We start from the raw sequence: 23,671 nt of genomic DNA, 5'->3' as shown, positions 1-23,671 counted from the left end.
TCATGCCTTTATCCAAACTATACTGCCATGCCACAAAAAGGCAATTCATACCGCCAGGTTTAGGTGAGATAAAGTTTGACCATTTTATGTTGAATGGAATGACATCACAAAATGGAAACAAAAGCAGAACATGATCATTTAAATTTGAATCTGTTAAGCAAACCATTGACCAATAATAATACCATTGATGAAATGGGCCTAGGTTAACACACAGTGTTAAATCTAAAAAAGATGTAGCATTGATAGCTGTCCATTAATCTTTTAGCCTATATTTACTTTGAGTGGTGTAACTTTTAAACCTATTTATATATTTGTCCTCTACCTATTGCACCCCCATCTGGGAATCTAACATTTATGATTTTTCCACTGCAGACCAAAGCAACATGGTGCATCACATCACAATGAGGCTGAACTAAGAAGCATTTATTTGTTTTTTGCTTTACAAAAAAAATGACCCAGCACAAGTCAAAAGACAAAATAATAATATTAGGTATTTACCCCAAAGCTAGCATGGGTGGGAGATTAAGTTCTTTAGACCCCCATCTCGATGTGGTGATGTCAAAACAATGTCAAAGTCAGACACCAATAAACCAAAGATATATTTAGCTGTTTTAACCAAATTAAATGCAGTCTTTCAAATCCATTCCTTGGGCTTCTCACTGAGAAGTGCTAGGCATTGAAGTGGCCCAGCTGAAGGTAGTCTCTGGCCCCGGTGGTTTCTATTGCAAAGCAGTGCTGTAAATGTCACAAACCACCATGGACTGTAAAGGGATTTAAAACAAAGAGGATGCTAGGAAGACAAAGCTCAGCTGCTCAAAAACCAATAATGAGCCTGGAATTGCTGTCACAAGCTCCACTACAGAAGCTCATTCAAGGGCTGCTAACCGCTCTGATGCCTGCTCAGGACTTCCAGCAACAGGTGGCAATGGATACAACAAAAAAGCTCAGTCAATTTACTCACAACAGTCTGGCCCTCAGTGTTGTCTCCTTTATAACCTGGATTTTCCTAGAAAAATAACACACATCTTCTCATTGTTACTGTATATGACGTATATCCTGTAGCCATGCCTCTGTAGGCCCAGAATAATGTTAAACATGTTACACGAGTGATCATGAAGGTTAAAGAACTGAAAATGTCTTTAATGTGTTAGAGCGTAATGGGATTTGCACAGCAACATAAATGAACTGAAATTAATCTTTGGTTGCATGACCACTTTGAAATCATCTCTCCACCACTGAAACCAGCACAGAGAAAAGCACCGTATATATTTGGTGTCTCTGACCAGTTCAAACATGGGGGAGCTATTTTTAACCTTTAAGTCCCTGTTGCATTGGCTGGCCATACCTCAGCAGCCAAGTAGCTTCCTGTGGCCAGATGCTTGAAGCGGTACAAGCTATTCCAGTGACCAGCCCCCCCTCGACATGGGTCATGGTGCACGACCTGAAAGACAAAGGAAACCAGCTGATCGATATCATGGACAACTAAAAGGTAATGAAACAGTTCATGTTGAAAACACATAAAAAACAGAGGTGGAAATTTCATGTCCAGAAAGTAAAAAAAATCCAGACCAGGATTTTGTTTCAACCAACCAGTTGAGTATTCTGTGACTCTGATTCTTTATGCTCAACTGGTTGGTTGAAATGAAATCCTGGTCTGAATTTCTGGACCTGAAATTGCCACCTCTGCACATTACATATGAAGTGCTCATGCAGACCTCCACTTCCCACAATGCATTGGAGCTGGTAGCAGAGGTTGCAGATTGCCGCAGTGTTGTCCGAAGAAAGACGTGCAGCTTGGACTTGTACTCATCGCATGTCAGAAACTTCTCCTGCTCTGCGTGAAACAGTCGCACCACGTCGCCCTGATGGCAGACAATAGGCTTTAACCGCTTTTGCTCTCACACACAAAGATACACAGAAAACAGTGATGATGATGATGATGATGAAGATGATGATCATGAAGAAAGCCCACCCCTTTTAGGACGTCATCCTTATGATCACTGAACATCATAAACAAGTTGATCTTCCAGCTAGTGTTGCTGTTCACAGAGTTGACCTGCAGAGGGAGACACAAATGCACGCTGATTATGCAGCTCGAAAAGCGACCACTTTGTTAACTAACAGGTCCTTTAATGGCATGATATGTGGCATTTAGGAAAAGTCCATTAATACCTCTAAATTTGTTTTCATGAACTTCATTTCCCTGGCATAAAGATTTGACCTAATTCCCATTTTAAGTACATGCTTGATGGATATACTTAAATACAGTATAGCGATTTTTTTTTTTACATTAATATATACAATATGCTATTTCCTCTCGAATGACACCGAATGTGCACATATCAAGTCTATCATTTCTGCAGCTCATCAAAGCAGTATAGGACCAAAACATTTATGTAAATTAATTAAAAGACAGCAGTACTGCTGGCACTGGTGTCTCTCAATCATGATGGACTGGCAACCCATCTCTGGTATACCTTGCCTTGTGCCCTGCACTTCCTGGAACAAAATCCAGGCTCATAATGGCCCTGTCCCACATGCATGGTTTTGGATGAAGAATACACTGAAGCTTCAGCAGATGTATACAAGTATAACCAAGTGCATAATTCTAGAAATCATAATTAGTAGTCCTAAGTCAGGAAGAAATCCGTGGTTCTAAATAAAGAAAATACTACATGACTCAATGTATAGTTGGCTTGAAGGTAGAAGTAGCTGTGATGATGAAGCAGAGGCTGCATTGATGGAAGCTCAAGGGGAGAGATCACCCGTCACTGAGTACCCTCACCTCCCTGCAGCCCACATGGTCAGGCAGCTCGTAGTTGCTGGCATGGAGTGGCTGTCCTGCATTCACTGGGTTTAGAACGACCTTGTCTCCGACCACCACCTGCAGGGGGCAGCAAAGATATAATCACCCATAGCCACACACCATCAAGCATGTTTCAATCATACATGCGCACGTATGAGAAATCCTTCCTACAAGAATAAAAAATTCCTACAAAAAAGGGTGTTGTATGAATCAGGGACGGATTATGGGTTGTGTGGGCTCCTGGGCAAAACGTTCGCGAGGGCCCCCACCACCACCACCAGCACCAGCACCACAACCACCACAATTCAAGGGCCCTTGGCAGCCAAACGCCCTCCCTATAGGGTCAGGGGCCCTTGTAGGCAGAGGATCAAAGAATGTAGGCCCTCTAAAATAGACAAACGAAAATACATTGTTGATAAGCGTTGCAAATTGTTTTGGGCTAGGGGCCCCACGGACCCCCTGCACCCCAAGGGCCCCTGGGCAGCGGCCCTGCTGGCCCGGTCCGTAATCCATCCCTGGTATGAATGTATGAATGTCTTCACAAAACAAAATTATTTCATTCTATCCTGAAAACATTTAATTAGTTACAGATCATATTTTGGGTGGAAGAAGTCTTGACATTGATACAAATGATAACAGTTGTGCATTAATGTATGTGCTCCTTCACTTACATTGTCCCCATTGGCCCGCAACTTCCAGAAGGGTTGTATGAAGAGCCAGGAGCCCTCATTACCGGTGCTGTCTAGTGTAACCCGCATAGCATTCTTCTCCAGCAGGGCTGGAAGCCGCTTGTTCACAGTGAGGTACTTGTTGCTCTTCATGTGCAAGAGCTGCCATCAAGGTGAAAACAACAGAGAACATAATTTCCACAACAACTCCTGGAATGGTACATACATGTAACTGCATTGTTACCTATGAGTGCCAGGTGAGCTGCACCTTTACCTCACATGTAGGCATCTATGTTACTGTATGACCTACCAGATGTTACAGGAGTAGGGGCAATGTCAGGTGATATGTGAAAGGTGTGCAAATGTACCAAACTCCCAGGCAAATGATCAGCCCTCAGTCTCTGGTTTGAGTTGTGTCTTTGACTGCCACCTTACATATTGTGCTATTGGACCTTTGATTAATCAGTGAACAACAGCAGTGAGCACTTCACAGGGTCTTAAAAGCAACTGGACTCCAGCAGTGATGGATGATTCATTCCTTTACATCGTGTCAACTGTCTTCGGGTGGGGACAGTTTATCAGAACAGGCACCAACTGTTCATGAAACCACGCAGTTCAACAATAAAGTTTATCTAATCTAATCTAATCTATCAAATTTTTGTCAAACAGTCCAAAGAAGGTTCAACAGCTGAAATCACGTCTTCCTCCTATAGAAGACCTTAGACCAGCATCCATAGACTTTACTTTCTGGACAGCAATCAAACTTCCTTCATTCCTCGGACCGTAACCCTTACAGGCACAAGTCAAGTACTATGTTCACCACAGTCAAGGAACAACTGCCTAATACCATCTCTCTGGAGCTCCACCCATCTCCAGGAAGCCTGCTGTTTGTCTTTAGATAAGACGACAGGACAAATATTGAAAAGTAACGTCTTCTAAGGCAAGGATCACACAGTTGCAACCTTAAACCAGGCTCGCAGATTATTGCCCTAGTTTACAGCAAAAGTGCAACAACAAGGTATTAAGCGTGCTTATCCCTCATCTCCTGGGGCCTGAAGAACTGGCTGGTCTCAGGTGTTAAGAAGACCCACAGCCTTACAGCAGATGCAAAAAGAACCAACGCTTCAATTACAGTCATACAAATTTTAACCACCCTATTTACATGTACAAAGAAACACAACTGCTCAAGCCTTCACAGAAGTGCAGTATTAATTAGAATCTCAAAAAGACGCTGACAGAAACTCACAGGCACTCACGATCTTAGTTACTATCACAGTTTCAATTATGTTTCCTCTGCACCAAAGCCCTGACTTAATTGTTCGCACACAGAGAATCTTGAGTGCACCAGTGTTAATTAGGCACACATAAAGAACAGAGGCAGAAGTATTGTAAGGGCACAGGAACTCCCTCTCACCATCCCATTCAGGCTTGACAGGCTAATCTCAGTACTATCTGACCCTGATATGTTTGTCTTACACATTTATAGCAAAAATGGTGAAACATATCCTGGTTTGCATAACTTCCTTCATAGTTCATCTATCATCCTTCACCATCTTTCCAGTGCAATGTCACAGAGAGCCAGGAGCCTGTCACAGGAAACATAGGGGACAAGGCTGGGTACTGTAAATGTTCATTGTCTGGGCATTCTGCGTCGATCTATGTGTTCATCGATATGGACCTGAGTGAGCACTTTAGAACTAAAATGTGTGATTATATCAGTTCTATAACCTCCCCAGCTTGGCCCTCTCAACTATATACTGGTTCATACTAGTTGGCACGTCTGTGGGCCCTTGAGCAAAGCCCTTAACCCCCAGCTCCCTGGGTGCCGCAACAGGAGGCTGCCCTTCATCGCAACAAGTTGGGCAAGTTGGGGGAGGCATAACATAAAGATCCATGAGGATCAACTAAAGTGTCTAGTATTGTTAACCTTGCTGATTTCATATTAGCTAGCGAGGCACTCATCTGTGGTTGCTGTCACTCTAACAATGGAGTGAAAAGTCTCTGCGATGCTTCATACTCACTTTCATTCTCAATTCCTATCCCATTCACTGACCCATCTCGTTTTATCCTGAACCACATTCAGTATCTCTCAAACTAATTACCCACTATACCGACCAAAATGCTCAGATTCTATCGTAGATCAGAAAATTAATCGTATTTCTTTTCCAAATTCCAATACCCAAACAGTAAATTTCGGCATCTGTGAGTTTCCTATACCAAAGCTGCCAAATCAACTGGGGTATGTTTTTGGTACTTTGGAGTGGGACTTGAAACGTTTTCTTTTTTGATTGGTTATGCAAATATCTTGCCTGTTATGCAAAAGGTGTGAACTCAGAAGACAACGATAAAGTAAAAAAAGATAAAAGTAATAGTAATATATGAAGAAATTAACAGATCCGAGCTTTAATTGCAATCTGGTCAGAAGAACAGATACAAGATCAGGATGGTAAGATAAGAAATAAAAAAAATATTTTGTATAAAATACTAGGGCTGCATATAAAACGTTCAAGCATCACAATGTGATTTTGTTTTAATAAAAGAGGGTATTTATAAAGCAAAAAAAATGATTACGATTGTCTTGGAGAAACTCAGTTTCATAAAAATCTGTGACTGTAATAAGAAAAAAAAAATAAAAATGTAAATAGTCATATTTTGTTTGGTTATTTATGTTTAAGGTGCCCAGCGATGGGTTGACACCCCGTCCTGGGTTGTTCCCTGCCTTGTGCCCGTAGCTTCTGGATAGGCTCTGGACCCCCCTACCCTGAACAGGACAAGTAGCTACAGAAAGTGGGCGATATATATATAGTTTTAAAGATATATCAACATATTTTCATACAAGATATAGGATGAGACAATATTGTTTATATCAATATAGACATTTTTTCATGCACATGTTAATAAAAGTGCCTGTGTGACATTGGGGTCATTTGGCTCTGACTTGATACTGTCTGTACTGACTGTATATCGCCGGTCAGCTAAAAACTATCGGGATATGATTTTTGGTCCAAATCGCCAAACCCCAGTTATGCCAATAGAAACTAATGGACAGTCCCCATAAAGATATGAATACAAGCATGTGACTTGCATCTCTGCCTGCCTGTGGAAAGAGATACCCCATGGTAGAGGAATGCAGGCAGACAGGGCCACGACTCAGGCAAATTCCAGGGTCGATGCCATGGAAACTGAACTCCGCCTGCTCTCCCCTCACTTAGCTCTGTGCATGGGGCCTGATGGCTTCGGGTTTCAGCCAGAAACATGTCACTGCCTTCAACATGTGAGCACCGAGTTAACAACTTAGCAAAGGTGGGCATCTCAGTGGTGCAGACACCAATCACACGGGCTCCACCTGCAGAAGTAAGGCATTGCGGGTGGGGTCTACCTGGATGACGCTGCCGTACTTCACCACATCCCCATGCACCTTCTTGTTCTCTGTCTCGTTCTGCTTCTGTTCCAGGTTTGCCGCATGCTGTGTGACACAAATGCATCAGCGCTGCTAACACAAGGCAGCCGCAGGTGGGCAAGCCAACCACACAAGCCTGATCAGACAAATGCTCAGCTGGGATTTTACTGACAACTTACATCACAGTACTGCAGTCTCACAGAGCATTCTAAAGACTACAAGTCAGAGCTGGCTATTGGCACAGATGCCCCAATTTGATTCGATTCCAATTTGCAAGCTAATGATTCTCAGTTCAATTATAATTTGACATTAATCCAATAGGAATAAGGGATAATATGTAATACTATGTAGCAGCTTTCCATATTTGGAGAGATGTTTAAAAAGCTCTGAATAGAATGCAAATTTACAAATGCATAGTCACTGAAAGCAAATTGTGAAAACCCCTAAAGAAAGGCCAAAGGCTTCGTAATGCAAAACCACTTTATTTGAGGAACTTACCTATGCAGGTATTGTTTAGGGCAAATCTTGGGGTTTTGTGAATCAGTATCAAATCGTCAAAAGCAGGATCACAATTAATCATAAAATCGATATTTTTTCCCACCACTAGTACAAGTATTATTTTTGGTTTATAGAACAACCAAGTCATGTGAATGAAACTCTTAAAGATAGGAGATCTCTAAAATACTATTCAAGGCATGCATTTCATATTTTAGACACGATAACTAGGTTCCTCACTCATCCATATAATCTGATTTAGATTTTATTGTTTTGAAAGTTGTTGAACTTCATACCTTTCAAGCTTCTGTGGTATAAGAACCTCATTTGAAAACAGACTGGATGGAAATACAACACAATCATGTGACCACCAAGAAGCATGTGCCTCTCACCTGTAGTTTCTGGAGCAGCACGACATCAGCGATTTTATCTTTCTCGTGTTTTGCCTGCTTGGCTTTCCAGAACTGCTTCTGAGCAGAGTACCGGTTCATGGGGAAGACCTTAAAGAGGCAATCTGAGGAGAAGCACAGAGGTGGAGCCTGAGTCAAACCATCTGCAATAATCAAGGCACAACTAGAAGGGATTCAGATGTGCTACCTGGTGTAGCAAGCGAGTCTGAAGGGAAGCGACGGCAGCTTGCAAAGGACAATAGCTTTCGAGGAGAAGTGGTAGAAGTGAGTCATAGGAAGGGGCAGAGTCATGGGAATCTTGGACAAAGGGAGGGAAGTTTGATAATCAGGGGCCATAGCAAGGAGAAGATAAATAGTGCACAAGGCGAAGGGTCAGTGGAATGAGTGAAGCCATAGATCACTGTAACAAAGCAGTAGTAGACAGCTGCTCTTGTCTGGCATTTATACGCATATACAGTAAGTGTGTATAATACAATGTGTTGGAATAGGGTTTTTGAGACCAGACTCTCAAAAAAAGGGAAGAAGCTAAGGACCACTAACCAACATTTCACGTTCACTTTCCCCTGGTCGAGAAACACATGCTGATCCAAAAGTGTCACACACTCACATACACACACGTACTGTACAGCGGGTTCCCGGGCTTTTCACTGTAACTAAAGATATGAACAATTCCAAATCAAACACTGTACTCTGTCATATAAATTTTCTTTTAAGGGAAATACAAAAATTGTCTAATGAATGAATGCTCCAAAAGTTATGATTCTCATTAAAAGGGTTTTACTGTATTTTCATTACCACACAGTACAGTGACCCCCCGCCTATCGTGAAAGTTACGTTCCAGACCCATCAGCGATAGGTGAAAATCCGCAACATAGAAAGACCACATAAATAAAATGTTTTTTTATAGTTTAAGCCTTAAAATACCTCTCTCGCATGCTTTAAACACATGTAAACTTATTAAAACACACTTTGTAAACACATATGATATGTGGATGTCAGGCTAAGGATATGAGTAACATAATAATCCATCCATTTTCCAAACCGCTTATCCTACTGGGTCGCGGGGGGTCCGGAGCCTATCCTGGAAGCAATGGGCACAAGGCAGGGAACAACCCTAGATGGGGGGCCAGCCCATCGCATAACATAATAATAATAATAATAATAATAAATATTATATGTATATATATTATATATATATATACACACACACACACACACACACACACACACATCTCTCTCTCTCTCTGTATACGTAATGGAAAATGTAAAAATAACAACATTCTAAGCTCAGTATGGGTTCACAAAAACAATCGGACAATAAGCAAGGTGCGCGATATGCAAAGAACTGTGAGGTGTCAGGGAAAAATCCGCGATATAGTGGGGGCGCGATGGCTGAACCGCGAAATAGCGGGGGATCACTGTATTCCTCACCAACACGAAACCAGTTTGTCAGGCATAAAGCACAATAAAACACTGATATTTGGTATGATGATGGAGTCAAACAATAGTCGAAGCAAGAATAATTCTACAGCTCAGCAAAAATAACAAGTGACACAATATGAGCTTCCTGCATATCGCTTGAGAAACATGGATACTAGTCATTTGGCTAATGTGACCGAAAATAAGGATGCAGCAGCCTACTGACCGGTAGCAGTCCCAGTCTCAGTCCCAGTCTCAGTCCCAGTCCCACCCTTAACTTCATTTGTTTGGCAACATAACTTGACACAATTATAAAACTATATCTATACAACAAACCCTGTTAAGCTGTACCAGCCTGACACAATATTCAATATTGACTCTTCCTATGCTTGTCTCTGCTGTCACATTCAAGTACCTCTGCACCCCCCCTTCCCCCAACTGACACGCATACTAACCACGTGCAGTTTATGAGTCCTGGAGAACAAACAGTCATACATTCCGATAGATTTTAGTCCATGATAAATATTGAATGTACCAAAAATTAGCTGGAACTGCAGGTTCCCTGAATTTGATGACAGACAAGCAGAACATGTTTGTGCTGTAAAGCCAAGATTCCGCTTGGCTATTGAGCTAAGGACTGTCCTGTCACATGAGCTGAAATGTATGTTTTATATAAGCCCAAAGGCACAACAGGATAGTGGTTACTCTCCAGTAAGCAACTGTATATTAAAGCAGTGTTTGCAGTGTTATTATATATTGAATAAGGACAAATTCCCCATTAAAAAAATTGTAAGATTCTCAAAAATGGTTCTCGACTAGTTGACCTCTGAACTTCTTTGGAGGGTTTTCCAGGTCTCCAGCAGCAGGTTCCACCACACAGCGGTCGTCCACCAACCTATGGAACAGACATATTAGTGGTTAGAGTGAGGGTAGGGGTCTAGGGGATTACATCATAGCACCAGCAGTGTTGTTAGGTCAGTGGTGGCCTAGACTAAGTCTAGAAACATTACAGAGAACAGCAGAGATAATCACTCCCCTCTAATCAGCCTCAAGAAAAGACAGATGGAACTGGTAGTGATAGAAATTGATTCCAGGCATTTCCTATGCTAAGGCAGGCATCCAGCCAATTTCTTGACTATCTAGAAAGAGATCAGAAGGCAACTTCTGTTGTTCAAATAGAGGACTTCACTAATTTTTCAATCCCCTCATGTTTTACTCAGAATAACATTTTTACATAAGAAAACAGATTAGGAGTTCAGTAAATGACTTCTTCATTTGTACAATCACAGATTTTTCCATCCATCCATCCATCCAATCAACCATCCATTCATTTTCTTTACCTGCTTGTCCTATCCAGGGTTACACACACATATATGTTTATATTCATGTCTTTGTGGGGACAATCCTTTCATTTCTATGGGTAAAACTCTAATCCCAGCAATGACGACCTTAACCCCTACCCAGCCCTAACTAACCTTAACCATCAGTAACCAAACAAAATACAAGACATTTGACGTTTTTAGTTTCTTTAATGCATTCATTGATTTTTATAAAATTGATTTAAGAACACCTTAACATTTGTTTCAAATGGAAAACCTGGAAGAAACCCCCTACTGACACGGGGAGAACATGCAAACTCCATGCATCTAGGAAACAGGAGGCAGAGGTGGCAGGCAACAGTGATAACAACTATGCCAGTTTAATAGGTTGCTAATGCAAATGCGCCTGATAGGTATGAATATGGCTGAGATTTTCACACACTACAGTGTGTAGAATTTACAGAGAATCGTGTGCTGAACAAAAACAGGTTGTCAACTGCATTTCAGTGACTGTAAATACATGTATAAGCGCCTAGTCACTGAAGGTCACTGTACAAAACTATCTTCTGGTAATGCATAATTTATTTGCAAGTGATTTAACAGACTATGGAAGTCAGTAGGGTATATGGGCAAGTGAAGTGAATGTGGATGTATTAAAACGGTGAAGTCCTGCATTTTTATCATTTACACTCCAAAGTTATTATCTGCAGGTGCTGACCGATTAAGATCAGAAAAATACCTATTTAATAACCCATTCACTCCTTTGTCTCACCAAACACAGGATGTCATTTTTCATCAAACTACAGGTGAGAAAAACACAGTGCGTTTCATAGACAGTGATAAGACTTGCTTAGAGACTGCTAGCTCTTGTCAATAGGTAATGCATTATCTTAGGTAAGCATCTCAAAAATAGTGGAGTAAATATGCACGTACATAAATGGTTCACACATACCGTAAATTACAGCCACCATTATAAGAATAACTTTAATTAACAAAAAAAGATAAATGCTGTTTCTTTCCGTTTCAAATCCTTTGATCGGGCCATAATACAACATTTGTTACTAAGGTATGTAACATATATATACACCGTTAGCTGATTTTAAATCAAAGAAAAGACTTTTGGAGTCAGTAACTCGTTTTGCTACATGTTCGAAGCTGGGTTGTAGTACAAAAATAGGTCATGGCTCAAAGTGGGCCTTAACTGAAAGTAGGTCTTGGCCAGTGTTTGGCACTCCATCATACATCAGTTTCCTGCATCATTAAGGAAGACGGGAGCTAGTGAAAAGATGATAGATGCATGATGGTAAACCTTTGAGCAGTCGAGGGCCGAGGGTGCCGAGCCATGGCGGGTTACTTTTAGGCTCCCCATCTGCGCTGCGGTTTGATTACAGGCCAGATCACTACACCATCCCAGGAGAACCAGCTCACACATTTTTTTACGTCAGTCTTGCTGGAACAAATCCACAAGTAAGTCTGTCATTGTTACAGTCAATGGCACAGATCGTTTGAGTGAGATATGGCAGTAGCAGTGTGTGTGTGTGGGCCACAGATCCAAGCCTTTCTTCCTAAGTGTTATTAGAGGAATCATCCCGTCTTAACTGGCTTGTCAGGTGAAAGCAGCTAAATTCAGGCATCTAGTTCAGTTGGCCTCCAGCAACAGAGTTTTGGTCACTGTACGGCGAACAAAATGTGTGATTTTTAATTAAGTTTTCTACAGACATTTTCTTACGACGTTGTGTCTGTGGGCATTTCCAAAGTAAACCTTAATCCTAGGGGGCTATATCTGAACTCTTTTGGAATTTCAAAGATGGCATTCAGTAAAGACAAAAACAGTTTAACCTCAAGTTTTAAAATAAGGAAAATGCAAATGTTTTGTCATCTTGATCATTCAAATTACTTTATGGGGTGGTTCAATGATATGGGCTGACTTCCAAGTGATATTAATAATAGATATAAATTTAGATATTTCTAAATTAGTACAAAATAGATGGATTAGTATTGCCTGTTTCAGGGTGAGGCTGAACCACACGTAAAATGCTCCTGCAGAGCAGTTTACACTCATCACCAAAAGCATAGTATTTGAATGGAGTGTGGTCCCATGCAAACCAGCAGGCAGAACAATCCCACGCCCAAAAACAGGTGAAGGACATCTCCATGGCTTTGGTTTAGCTCTGTCCTTTTCCCCCAGCATGCCACAGTACCTACTTAAAAGAAGCAACGATGACTGTGATCGGCTACAAATCATTAATGGCTCAGTATTGCAAAAGTGTTTCAGAAACTGCTCCAGTCACAGGCAATACCTTTCAGTACAATGTAGAGCCAATGAATTCAATCACAGCCCAGCACCAAGGACACAATTAAAGTGTGCCAGGTAAACAGGAAGAAAATTACTATGCAAATAGTTCATTTATCAAAACCATTCTACAGTAACCCTGAGCACTCAACCAGAAGAATGCAATAGAAACAGAAGTAACGTATCCTGACTGCTACTCCGTCCAGTACTGCTGTAGAATACCACCACACCATCATTGTTCTGTCTCCTACTGTCTCTACTCCTACAAAACATCACTACTTTTTTGCCATGCTCCCACAATACTCCATCACTACTCCACTCCATACTCTTACAGAGGAGAAGTTCTTCAGAGAACTTCTACTCCAGTATACTACAGAACAATTTCCTGTAGCTTGTGCTGGTAGATAACAACAGCACCCTATTCCGACACAAAGCTATTGCATGAAAGGAGGCTCATACGTCATATCATAGGGAGACCAGGAAAAATTGCACAACGGGGTCACCTGTTCTAAACAAACAGTACTCTCTCTGTATAACTTAAGCGTCCCCCAAGCACTACTGATATTTCATAACTTTACTTCGAAAGGAAAAATTGTTTTGTGTCTTTTTTCTACATTTGATAAAAGTGAAGGGGAGGGTGTCAGATTTCCCACATTTTTCCTGGTAGTGGCAATTACTGTGCACTTATCCAATCTGACATTCAAGTGAATGACGCAAGTTGGATGAACTTTCTAAGAAAGTACCTGGAGGGACACAGCCGCTGCAGGGGTCTTTACTGTGGTTTGTTATTTCAGTAGCCCAACTGACAATACCTCATAGCTATCCAGTAAGTTACTGACACACACACACACACTTCCCTAAAAAAAAAACACAGGAAGTTACTGAGCAGTCCTGCACTGGACACTGGATGGCAATCTCCACTGCACATGCCTAGATCGCATCCGGCACCAGGCACATTTATGTTCATAGGGGAAGCCTAAGAGCGAGGCACAATGGACTGCACTGTGTTCCCCTGAGACAGGCACTTAATAACAAAAAAGGGCTAATTCCATCATTCTCAATACAAAAAAACGCAATACTGTCCACCCAGGGCACAATGCTGTCATCTCACCTCAAGGGAGGACCAGAATCAATACTTAGATGGTTGTTACATTGTTGAAATCACCCTGCCTACAAAATTTTGTAGTATTAGTGAATAATAAAATTCTATATGTAGCAGTGTTTAACATCTATGGGACAGAGAAAAAATTAAATACTCGCGCCATGGGGAAAAATAAATTATGCACCTGAATGTTTATAACGTAAAACGCCGATAATGATGTAGTGCTCTCTGTTTCTTGTACAAGCAATCTATACATTAAGAAACATATATAATTTCATCCCAGCAGTGTTCTCTGGCAGTTCACAAACTTCTCCACTTGTATACGTAGTCAGTACACACACTGCATTTGTTCTGTCGCACCACTGGTCCATCGAATAAACTACAGATTGTGCCCGACGATGTTGTGGCTGGAGAACAGAAAATGTATTTCCTTTAATTATATCAAGATCAAAATTTCAGATTTAAAGGTGAAAAACATATTTAACTTCAACTAACACGTTATTTTCCATTGAACATCATACCCAGAAAGCACACATATGTTGAAATGACATTGGTTCCATATCAGACAAAAAGGGTGAAACAATGTCGATCTTCAGTATTTCACTTTATATCAACATTGCATCAAGGTTTTGCCACTATCTGTTTTTCGATATAAAAAATCTGACCAAAAACCGATTCAGTATCAACGCTGATAATTTAACACTGCCCATAATTCAACGCATTCAACTATAATTCAACGTTGAAACAATAACGTGGTGATATCTGGGTATGCGTCCTACTACTGGAGTATACCGCCTTCTACCAGGTCAATTGTGCAGATCAAACCGATCCAAATAAAGTGTCTTATCAAACAAACTTTTGGAAAAGTTAGATATGTAACGTGATACTGGAAACAAGAACGATCGTCCGAGTTAAAGTGTGGAAACCCTACTACACATCTTAAGGAGACGTTACATCGACATGAACCCAGGAAGTAGCGTCTTAACCACGCGAGCTGCTTCCTAATGTTGTTTCATTAAAGACAAGCTACGTTATACAGAGTCCACTGGATGCAGCAAATTGTAATTATTTAGGAGAATTGCATCGTGTCACATAGCGAAAGTAACACGAGCGCAAATCATTACAAATTCCATCCACCTTAGTGCCCAAATATGAATCAATGTCAAAACAGTTGAAAAGTTTTTGTAGACATCTAGCAATTACATAAGCTTGCATATAACTCAAAAGTCTACTGTTGCCTATATACTTAACTGAATGCTATACACTATTTAGTACTTACCCAAGCGTACTTATAAAGCCATTGACAGATCCCTCGGCATATAGGGACACAATATCCCCTATGTGCAAAAAGCTAGACACAGAATCAGACATCATTGTTTTCTTCAAGGAACAAAGTATGGTGCGGGAGAACGGAGTAAAAAATGAAGATCTTCGAGAAATTCACCGATGGTTTACTTTTACATATCGGCGTGTGGGACCGCCACCTCTCTAAACGCCGCGCTCTTCCTGGCGACCCGTTCCTGTTGTGTGCCAACTCATACACAAAGTTTCAGCCTTCCTTTTTATCTAAGGTGGAAACAAAAATCAAACCTAAAGGCGACTATTCTGAAACTGCAAACGGATACTTGGAGAGCAGCTTTGAAAACGTAAAAAAACTTCTAGTTAGTCCTAACAGGTTTGCTGTGTACTTGGGCCAAATAGTATTCAAACCAGGAAGTGTACACAATGCAAATAGGTGGGATACTCAAAAGATTGACTACAGACAGGTAATTGCCGTACAGACCACAAATGCAGATGAAGGGCATCCAAAAACCATGATCAGCCGGCTTAAGTACTGAAAACGCACCAGTAACAATCGGGCATTTGCCAATGAGCTGTCACCGAAAGGGAAACTAAAACTTCCAAGTTACCAGAGACATTCCATTATTCATGCTTAAGTTGCTCTTGCAATTTGTCGTAACCCGCCACAGATGAATTTTTCAGAATCTTGATTGTGTGCAGGATTGGTTGAGTAATGCATTTAAACGAAAATAAAATCCATTACAGTTGCACTTAAAGAAAGGTATAAGTAAATATAAGAATGGATATATACTATTTTTTCATGTTTCACGATTAGATGGTATTAATTATCATATTGTAAAGGATGAACATGTCACATAAGCAGCATACAAAACCTTTAATTGTTGAAGTGTTTTTCTTCTGTAGATTCCCTTTGTGGTTTAAATATACAGTACTTACATGCTCTGACCGGCATAAGACGTTTTGCAGAAAAGCGTTTGCTGAATAAATATTTGTAGATGTACACAGAACGACCAAACAATAATTCGTAGTAGTAATAGTAAGAAATGCAGTTGTGATTAAGCACAAAGTAGCTTATCCTTCGAGGAAGTTTAAATAATAAGTGACGGTGATGTAGTTACTGTAATTAATCAGTTCCGTGCAATTCTATGTGTTGTCGATGTCACCATGCGTGCTTTAGGCGAACACATTACCCAGAATAGTGTATGCATTTAACAACTGTTTATAGACGGCCGGCAAACATCGGATTTAAGTGCGATTTCCCTTTTACGACTTGTACAAACTGACTGTCTTTCAATAGTCGACATTTCCTACGGAAGAAAGAACCAGAAATTGTTATAGATATATGTGCAGGCTTGGAGGTGTGATGCGTGTCATGCATATACAAGGGTTGGACAATGAAACTGAAACACTGGCCAAAAGGTTTCACGCCTATATATGTGCGATCAGTATTTACTGATCACACATTCCATGAAAAGGAGCAGCTTGTGATGGTTGAATCAGTAGAGCAACAGGTACATAAAACAGGACCTATTGCAATCCACACAACATAATGGGAGACATGTCAGGGCTCAAAAGAGGACAAATTGTGAGCATCTCGTTGGTGCATCTATGAACAGGACAGCAAGTCTTTGTGAGATTTCACGAGGCACAGCATCCAGGGTAATGATGGCATTCCAACACACAGGACTGACCACATCCAATAGGAGTAACCGTGAACGCCAGAGGTCGCTGTCTGAATGGGAGGACCCTGCACTATCCTGGATTGCATCCAAAAAAACATAAAACCACAGCTGCCCAACACACTGCAGAATTAAACGTGCACCTCGACTCTCCTGTTTCCAATACTGTTTTTCCGCAGCTCCTCAGGGTCAGTATTCATGGTCTGGCTGCTATAGCCAAACATTTAGTCACTCATGCCAATGTCAACCGCAAAGCTTGGGCTGTGGACTATGTGAAATGTATTGATCACTGATGTCTCCACCTTCACCATCTTTCCCACATCTGGGAGAGTCACGGTGTGACGAAGTCCCAAAGAGGCTTAGCGCCTGGACTGCTGTGGATCAGTGATGGTTTGGGCTGCATTATCATGGCTTTCCCCAGACCCACTACTACTTCTAGATGGGTGCTTCAGTGGCAAGGACAACTCTAGTGCCAGAATTAAACCTTGACTGTTAATATATTATATTGTCTGATATTTTTTCAATATGATGATGGAAAATGATGTAACGCACTTTTACAAAACATACAATTAAACTACAAACAGTGAATATTCATTTGAATCCACAAACAGTGAACAGAGGACTTTGAATACATATGGTTAACAACATGACTGACCACATACTGGGGAAATCTTTGTTTGGGCTCACCTCAAAAAACAAGATAAGGCAGGTGCAATTGGCAGTAAAGACAGTCAGTTTCAACAGAGCTCTGGCAGTAATGCACCATCAATAAAAAAAATCATAAGCAGATTTGTTTGGAAAGGGACCAAAAAAATGGAAAAAATTTGTAAACTAACAACCCTTTAAATGAAATTATTGAATAAACAATGTAAATTCAATCTTGTCACACAAGCATGTGTCTCAGTGCTTTATGAGTTCCATATGTTTATGACATTGTATCACAATATAATTTTAAGAGATTGGGATAGTCTGTCCTGGATGGTTCATATGCAAATTGGCTTTTGGACTGAACTCCTCATCAGGCTTCAGATCAGTGTTTCAGTCAAGCGTTAGAGCTCTATCAAGCTAAAATGCTTTGCATTAGCATTCTAGTAAGCTACACTGATGTGTGCCCTGTTGGATTTTGCACACAAAGTGCCAGGTACATCTTCTCAGGCAAATCTGTGTGCACTTCTGCAATAGATGCAGTCTGTACAGGCAGCAAGCCTGTTTTTCATATTTGGCATATAAATATGTAAATCATTCACTTGTCAAGAGTGGCACGAACGTGAGGGGTGCATGGGGATGTGTGAAGTCAGCTCTTTTGCTCTATAAATATGGTTTTGAGAACACACGTGATCAAAATAGGCTTCCATGCGAAACCTCAAAGAGAGTGAAAGTTGTACTATCAGCATATTTTAGCAGATTGAAAGAAGCACCCTGAACTGTCATATTACTGGTTTATGTTAAAAACAGAACTACGAATGATAACCCTTCAGTGCCTGTCATCCTCACGCATTGCAGTGCATTGAACTGTCCATCTTCCATAATTGTTTATCCAGTACAAGGTTCTGGCATGAAATAACTTATTGTGTATATGAAGCTAACTTTCTTTCTTTACAAGCAGTTTGCAGTAAATGCAGCTTTTAGCCTTCTACACATATGTCCTTGTCAAAATTTTCAGCAGAAGACTAGACATTAATGGCTTTATTACAGAGCTGCACAAACCACACCGCACTGTCATGTTACGTAAAGCTCCTGTTTGGTGTTTCAGGAGGAATGTCACATCAGCTTGGGAAGGGACAGCTCCCCATCCTTAACCTCAGAGGGCAAGTCTAACATTTCTCACATTTTTCCATTAAAACGTTTTTTGTCAGTTCACAACTCCTGCTTCCCTCCCTCAACTAAAGTAGCGACCACCCTTGCAAATTAACACTGCAGTGTTTTGTTAAGTGAAAATATTGCACATCAAGAAAACAGAGTGCCTTCAGTTTATATCAATTCATTTTTCTATAATGCCCACAAAGTGTTAGTAAACAATGTTATAGATAGATTCCAAATCAATTAATGTTACGCAATTTTAAAAGTCATAGTGATAGAAGTTGTGTAAACTCTGTAGTAACACGAAAATTACCGCATATGTCAGTTCAACACATGCTGTAAGTGTTTCGACATGCGCTGCGTAGCTGGTGCTGAATTAACATGGTCAGAGGCCCGTGGGCTGTCTGAGTCTATTTTCTACAGTGGTGTAGTGATCAATGCCGAGGGGTGGGGGGAGTTGCTGAGGGGGGTGGTGGAATGGTAAAAGTTCTTGCTGAAGGGGGGGGGCCTTAAAACTTTATTTAACAGCATTGATTATTGGAATTTTATTGGCAGCATTGCACTGTGTATCATAATTGTAAGGGACCCACATTCTGATCTGTAGGGTCACATTCTATCACAGATCAAAATAGTCTCCCATAATAAAGACCCCCAAACGGTACGCTAATCAAAAATGGCCTGTAACTGGATTCACACATATAAATAATGCTAGTTGTCACTTCTGTCAAGCCATACTGGCTAAATGTCACATTATTCATCCAAGATCTTGTTCATTTTACTTCTTCAAAAGCTTGTAAGTACATTTACACTTATTTACTGTAAGCGTGAGCTACTTTTCTTATATATTTTTTTCTGCTCCTGATTTTCTCCCAGGTATCCAAAAACGGCAATGTATCACTTTGTAAATATTATATATTTTTAATTGAAAGAATGCAAATTGCTGCACAGATAGTGACTGGGATGTTTCCATATCTTTGCTGAAACACAGTAGTGTGGAATTAATGGCTCCTAAACAGATTTATGCCTATTTTATTATGTTTACAGTAGCTGATAGACATGGATAATAGGCAATAATGTACAGCAACAGTAACTGGAACATCAGGGAATTATTAGTGCTGCTTGAGGCTATTTCTCTGTACAGCTGTCCTGACCGAACAGATGTTTGGTTCTGGCTTCATTTGACCCCAGCTGTCAGACAGTTCCATAACTCAGCCATTTATATTGGTTAAGATTGACTTACAGTAACTGAAAGCACAACAAAACCTTCTTGCGATTTATAAGCACATGGATGTGATTCAGTTGCTCGCCTTCACCGAGCTTCATTGGCCAAGCAGGGTGTATCCATGGTGACATTGTGAAGCTTTGTCTCCATGGACACAAAGGGATAAGGATAGAGCGCGTTGCAGGGAACTTTGTAAACAAACTAGATATTCATCCCACAGTTAACCAATGGTTTTGAGAAGGCTGAAAGAAAATTTTCATTTAATTTTAAGATTAAAAGTTATAGAGATAATATACAGTATATGTTAATATATATGGAGAGTACAGGACATAAAGAGCAGTACATCTGTACAACATACAATTGTTTCCAAATGGACTGTTCTATTAATAATGTTTAACTGTCTGTCAAATCTATCTATCTATCTATCTATCTATCTATCTATCTATCTATCTATCTATCTGTCAACCTTTTATCAACTTTTCTGTCACTGTCAACACTATCAGTATCAGCAATTCCATCTCAAGTAATTAAATGACATCGACAACAGTAGAAAACTATTTCCCTTAAATAAAACCGTTACTTTGTTTTTGAAGGCTTAGAATGCAGAGCATAAAGTTGTTATATTTAAGATCAATGACTTTAGGGTGTCCAGATAACACATGTCAGGGAGGACACTGAGCTAGGATAAGATTCGTAAACCACCATTTCATTTTGAAGGACTTTAATTTAAGCATCGAGTTCTTGCTGTGTGCTTATTGGTCAGTCACCTGCCAGCCTACATTTGTATTCTACTGTATGTTACCTCATGCAGACCTGAGCCAGGTAACCAAAATGACTAACAGAAACAGATGTGATGCTCAAAAGTAGGGCTCACTTGGAGGAATCCATTTTCTTGGCCCTATCGCCCAGCACCATGAGATGATATGTTCAGTCATTCCAATGTTTCTGTCTGTCTGCCTCTTTCCTGCTCATTCCATTTTGATATTTTGTTTTGCGTTATGTCATAAAGGATTTAAATAGAAAATATTCTATCAATCTTTCAACATGTTATTCCATACATCAATACATTGCATCGCACAAAGTCTTCCAAATGAGGTTTGTCAATTAAGTTAGGTTATCCTGTCAAACAACTAACACTTAACACTAATATCAGGTTCAAACACCTTCCCTTTGGCATCTGGACTGAGGTGCACAGATGTAATTTTTTCCTTCATCTTAGCACCACACACCCCTTTCCAGCAACCTCATGACTGCCCATGATCTCCCAACCCGTCTGCTGACTTCATAGAAAGAGTCACCAAAGTCATGAATATCACTGCTGAGGTATATGAATCCCTCAACGAGGTCAACATTCTCCCCCATCCCCGTCATGATGCGTGCAGTCTTCCTGCGGGCAGCTGTAGCAGAGCTATTCCCACGGAGAGCAGAATGGGTGCATGCTTGCTTTGACGGAGCTGTTGTGAGTTGTTTTACAGTGGCCGGAGTGCCAGTCCCACCGCCAACCCCTCCAGAGTTGGAGGGCCACTTGCAGGGCCAGATGCAGTTTAATATCATACCTCCATCGCCTGTCTCCATCTTAAAAATTTCACCCTTTGAATGTTAACCCATTGTCCTGACAGTCCTAGGTTTCCTTGAGGTGCAGAGCTTGCATTGCAATAACACTGCAATTTCCAGAATGGACCTGGCTTTTGTAAGTTAGGTGCTTCATCTGAAGTCCTTTAAGTTGAAAAGCTACATAACTTGGCAGCACTGTAACCAAAGTTTAGGAGGAATAAAAAAGAGGTAATGTCAATCAGTACTTTAATGTGTGAGTTTTTAAAATAATATAAAGCAAATAATCATTACGGAGAGGCCAAATAGTCAGGGCGCAAATTGTAAGTGCCCATTGCAACAAAAACGTATTTATTAAATGTCTAAAGGCGAATAACGTAGAAAACTATGATTGAACATGCCAATCATTGACAAGCTGAACCAGCAAGAAGATACTGTGGTCAACAAGCTCACATTTTTTCCATACATACTGCTACACACATTTAAGAGGGGTTTCATGAAGACCAGGATAAAGTCCAATGCCTTCCATTATCTTCATCATCAGATCAAGATTTTAATTTCATTTTCAAGATTTCACTGAGATATTTGTTCTTGAAACGTGGCCTGATATCCCTCTACACACAACTCAGGACAGTATTTCAAGAAGGACTGAAACTTTTCTGAAGGCCAAACACTGCAGAATGTTGCTTATGAGTATGTATTGTAACGTTACACATTGATACTGTAATTCTACAGAGTACTGCTGAATGAGTGAACACTATTATTCTATATAGTTTGTTGCTAAAAAAAAAAAAGTAAACATTGTGCTAGATGATATCCTTAAATAGGTAAACACAGTAATGTAACAGACTGCTGCTGAGTAAATAAACAATAATGCTGCAGAGTGCTGCTGGATCAGTAAACACAGTAATGGTACAGTGTAATATTGAGTGAGTAATATTACACAAAACTCCTGAATGAATAACTACTGTAACAAGGGACAATATTACTACATAAAGAAATGCTGAACATGTAATCTTAAGGTTCTCATTATGTAATTATAAGGTGCACAGAAAAACGTAAATGACAATGAACTCGGCACATGTCATCTGGCCAACATCATTGGTGGGCGATATGGCCAAGAAAAAACATCTTCTTGGTGAAGGACTGGAGTTTGTGAGCTGCATTTCTGGGGCTGTACAGGAATTTAAACTGGTTGGTGGCACAGGCGGGACACAGCACTCCAATATCTGGGGCTTCCTATTGATAGGGGAAAAGAAGCTATAGGAGTAGGAGCTGCAATTGGACAAGCAGATCAACCTCTATCCCCAAGCACCCAACCTTATTTTGAAGCTGTTGTAAAGCATTGTGTTTCCAGAGAAGAGGACAGAGTTCACTATCACTGTTACTAACGGCTCCCACTGAGACGATGAGAGGTGACCTGTGATGCCAGTCACAGGATTACACTGAGATGTGTAAAAAGAAGGTTATAGTTAGCGATTTGGTGGTTGTGATGGTGTGTGTTCTGAGTTGATGGCTGGCAGCCTAATCGTATAAAGGTTTCTGAGTGTTCAACGTGGTCAAGCTGGAGAAGGCAGCCTGGTGGGCAGAACAACTTGGTTTGCTACTTGAACCTTATGACCCTGCATCTCTCCTGATATCAGAAACCGGCTGGTGCCTCGGCCTGTTTGCCAACTGGTCTCTACTCCTCCCACTCTGCAAACAAGGATCGCTCAGGTGTTGCACCTTGGCCAGATGCAGGTGCCGGATGCTGGACAAACAGACCCTCCTTGCTGTCACGGATTCCAATGCTGTGCGGGTTCAACAGAAAGCCACACAACTGCTCCCCGCATCCTGTTTACAGGTTTGAGGGTTATATCTCAGCAGCAATGTTAGGGAGTATAGACAAAGTTATGAGTAAAACTCATGAGCACCTGAGCAGATTCCTTACGTGGATTTGATCAGCATCTGCCGGTTCTTGAGTCTCTTCCACAATTCATTGCTTAGCACTTAAGTCCTCAGTGGGCCAGCCAGTTATGGACTGTAGCCCCTCCCAGTAGAAGCCTACTGTGAATAGATAGTATTGTTCAGTTATGTCAAAGGTCAGTCCAGTACATTGGGAAATACTGCCATTTTGGCTTAATTACAGTTTGGACTTAGCTATCTTTACAAGGCAGCCCAACTGCCTATGGTCTTTTTTTCCTAGAAAACAACAAAAAAATACAT

The 23,671-nt window shown here is 40.7% G+C and overlaps 1 protein-coding gene across 1 annotated transcript in view; it reads right to left on the bottom strand.

The window, feature by feature from the left end:
* itpr3 (inositol 1,4,5-trisphosphate receptor, type 3) overlaps positions 1-15,774 on the bottom strand; it is a 41,924-nt gene extending 26,150 nt beyond the window's left edge. Inside the window, exons 1-10 of the mRNA XM_049016328.1 lie at positions 15,192-15,774; positions 10,023-10,093; positions 7,762-7,883; positions 6,854-6,940; positions 3,478-3,636; positions 2,786-2,884; positions 1,973-2,056; positions 1,716-1,862; positions 1,346-1,441; positions 962-1,006 (exon numbers count right to left, since the gene is read on the bottom strand). Coding sequence (XP_048872285.1) covers positions 962-1,006; positions 1,346-1,441; positions 1,716-1,862; positions 1,973-2,056; positions 2,786-2,884; positions 3,478-3,636; positions 6,854-6,940; positions 7,762-7,883; positions 10,023-10,093; positions 15,192-15,286 — 1,005 coding nt within the window. The 5' untranslated portion in view covers positions 15,287-15,774. The remainder of the gene's footprint in view (positions 1-961; positions 1,007-1,345; positions 1,442-1,715; positions 1,863-1,972; positions 2,057-2,785; positions 2,885-3,477; positions 3,637-6,853; positions 6,941-7,761; positions 7,884-10,022; positions 10,094-15,191) is intronic.
* Positions 15,775-23,671: the final 7,897 nt, after the last annotated feature.

The sequence above is a fragment of the Brienomyrus brachyistius genome, chromosome 6 (genome assembly GCF_023856365.1).
Source record: "Brienomyrus brachyistius isolate T26 chromosome 6, BBRACH_0.4, whole genome shotgun sequence".
Classification (NCBI taxonomy): domain Eukaryota; kingdom Metazoa; phylum Chordata; class Actinopteri; order Osteoglossiformes; family Mormyridae; genus Brienomyrus; species Brienomyrus brachyistius.
The sequence above is the reverse complement of the archived record's forward strand: the minus strand, read 5'-3'. Positions and strand labels throughout refer to the sequence as shown.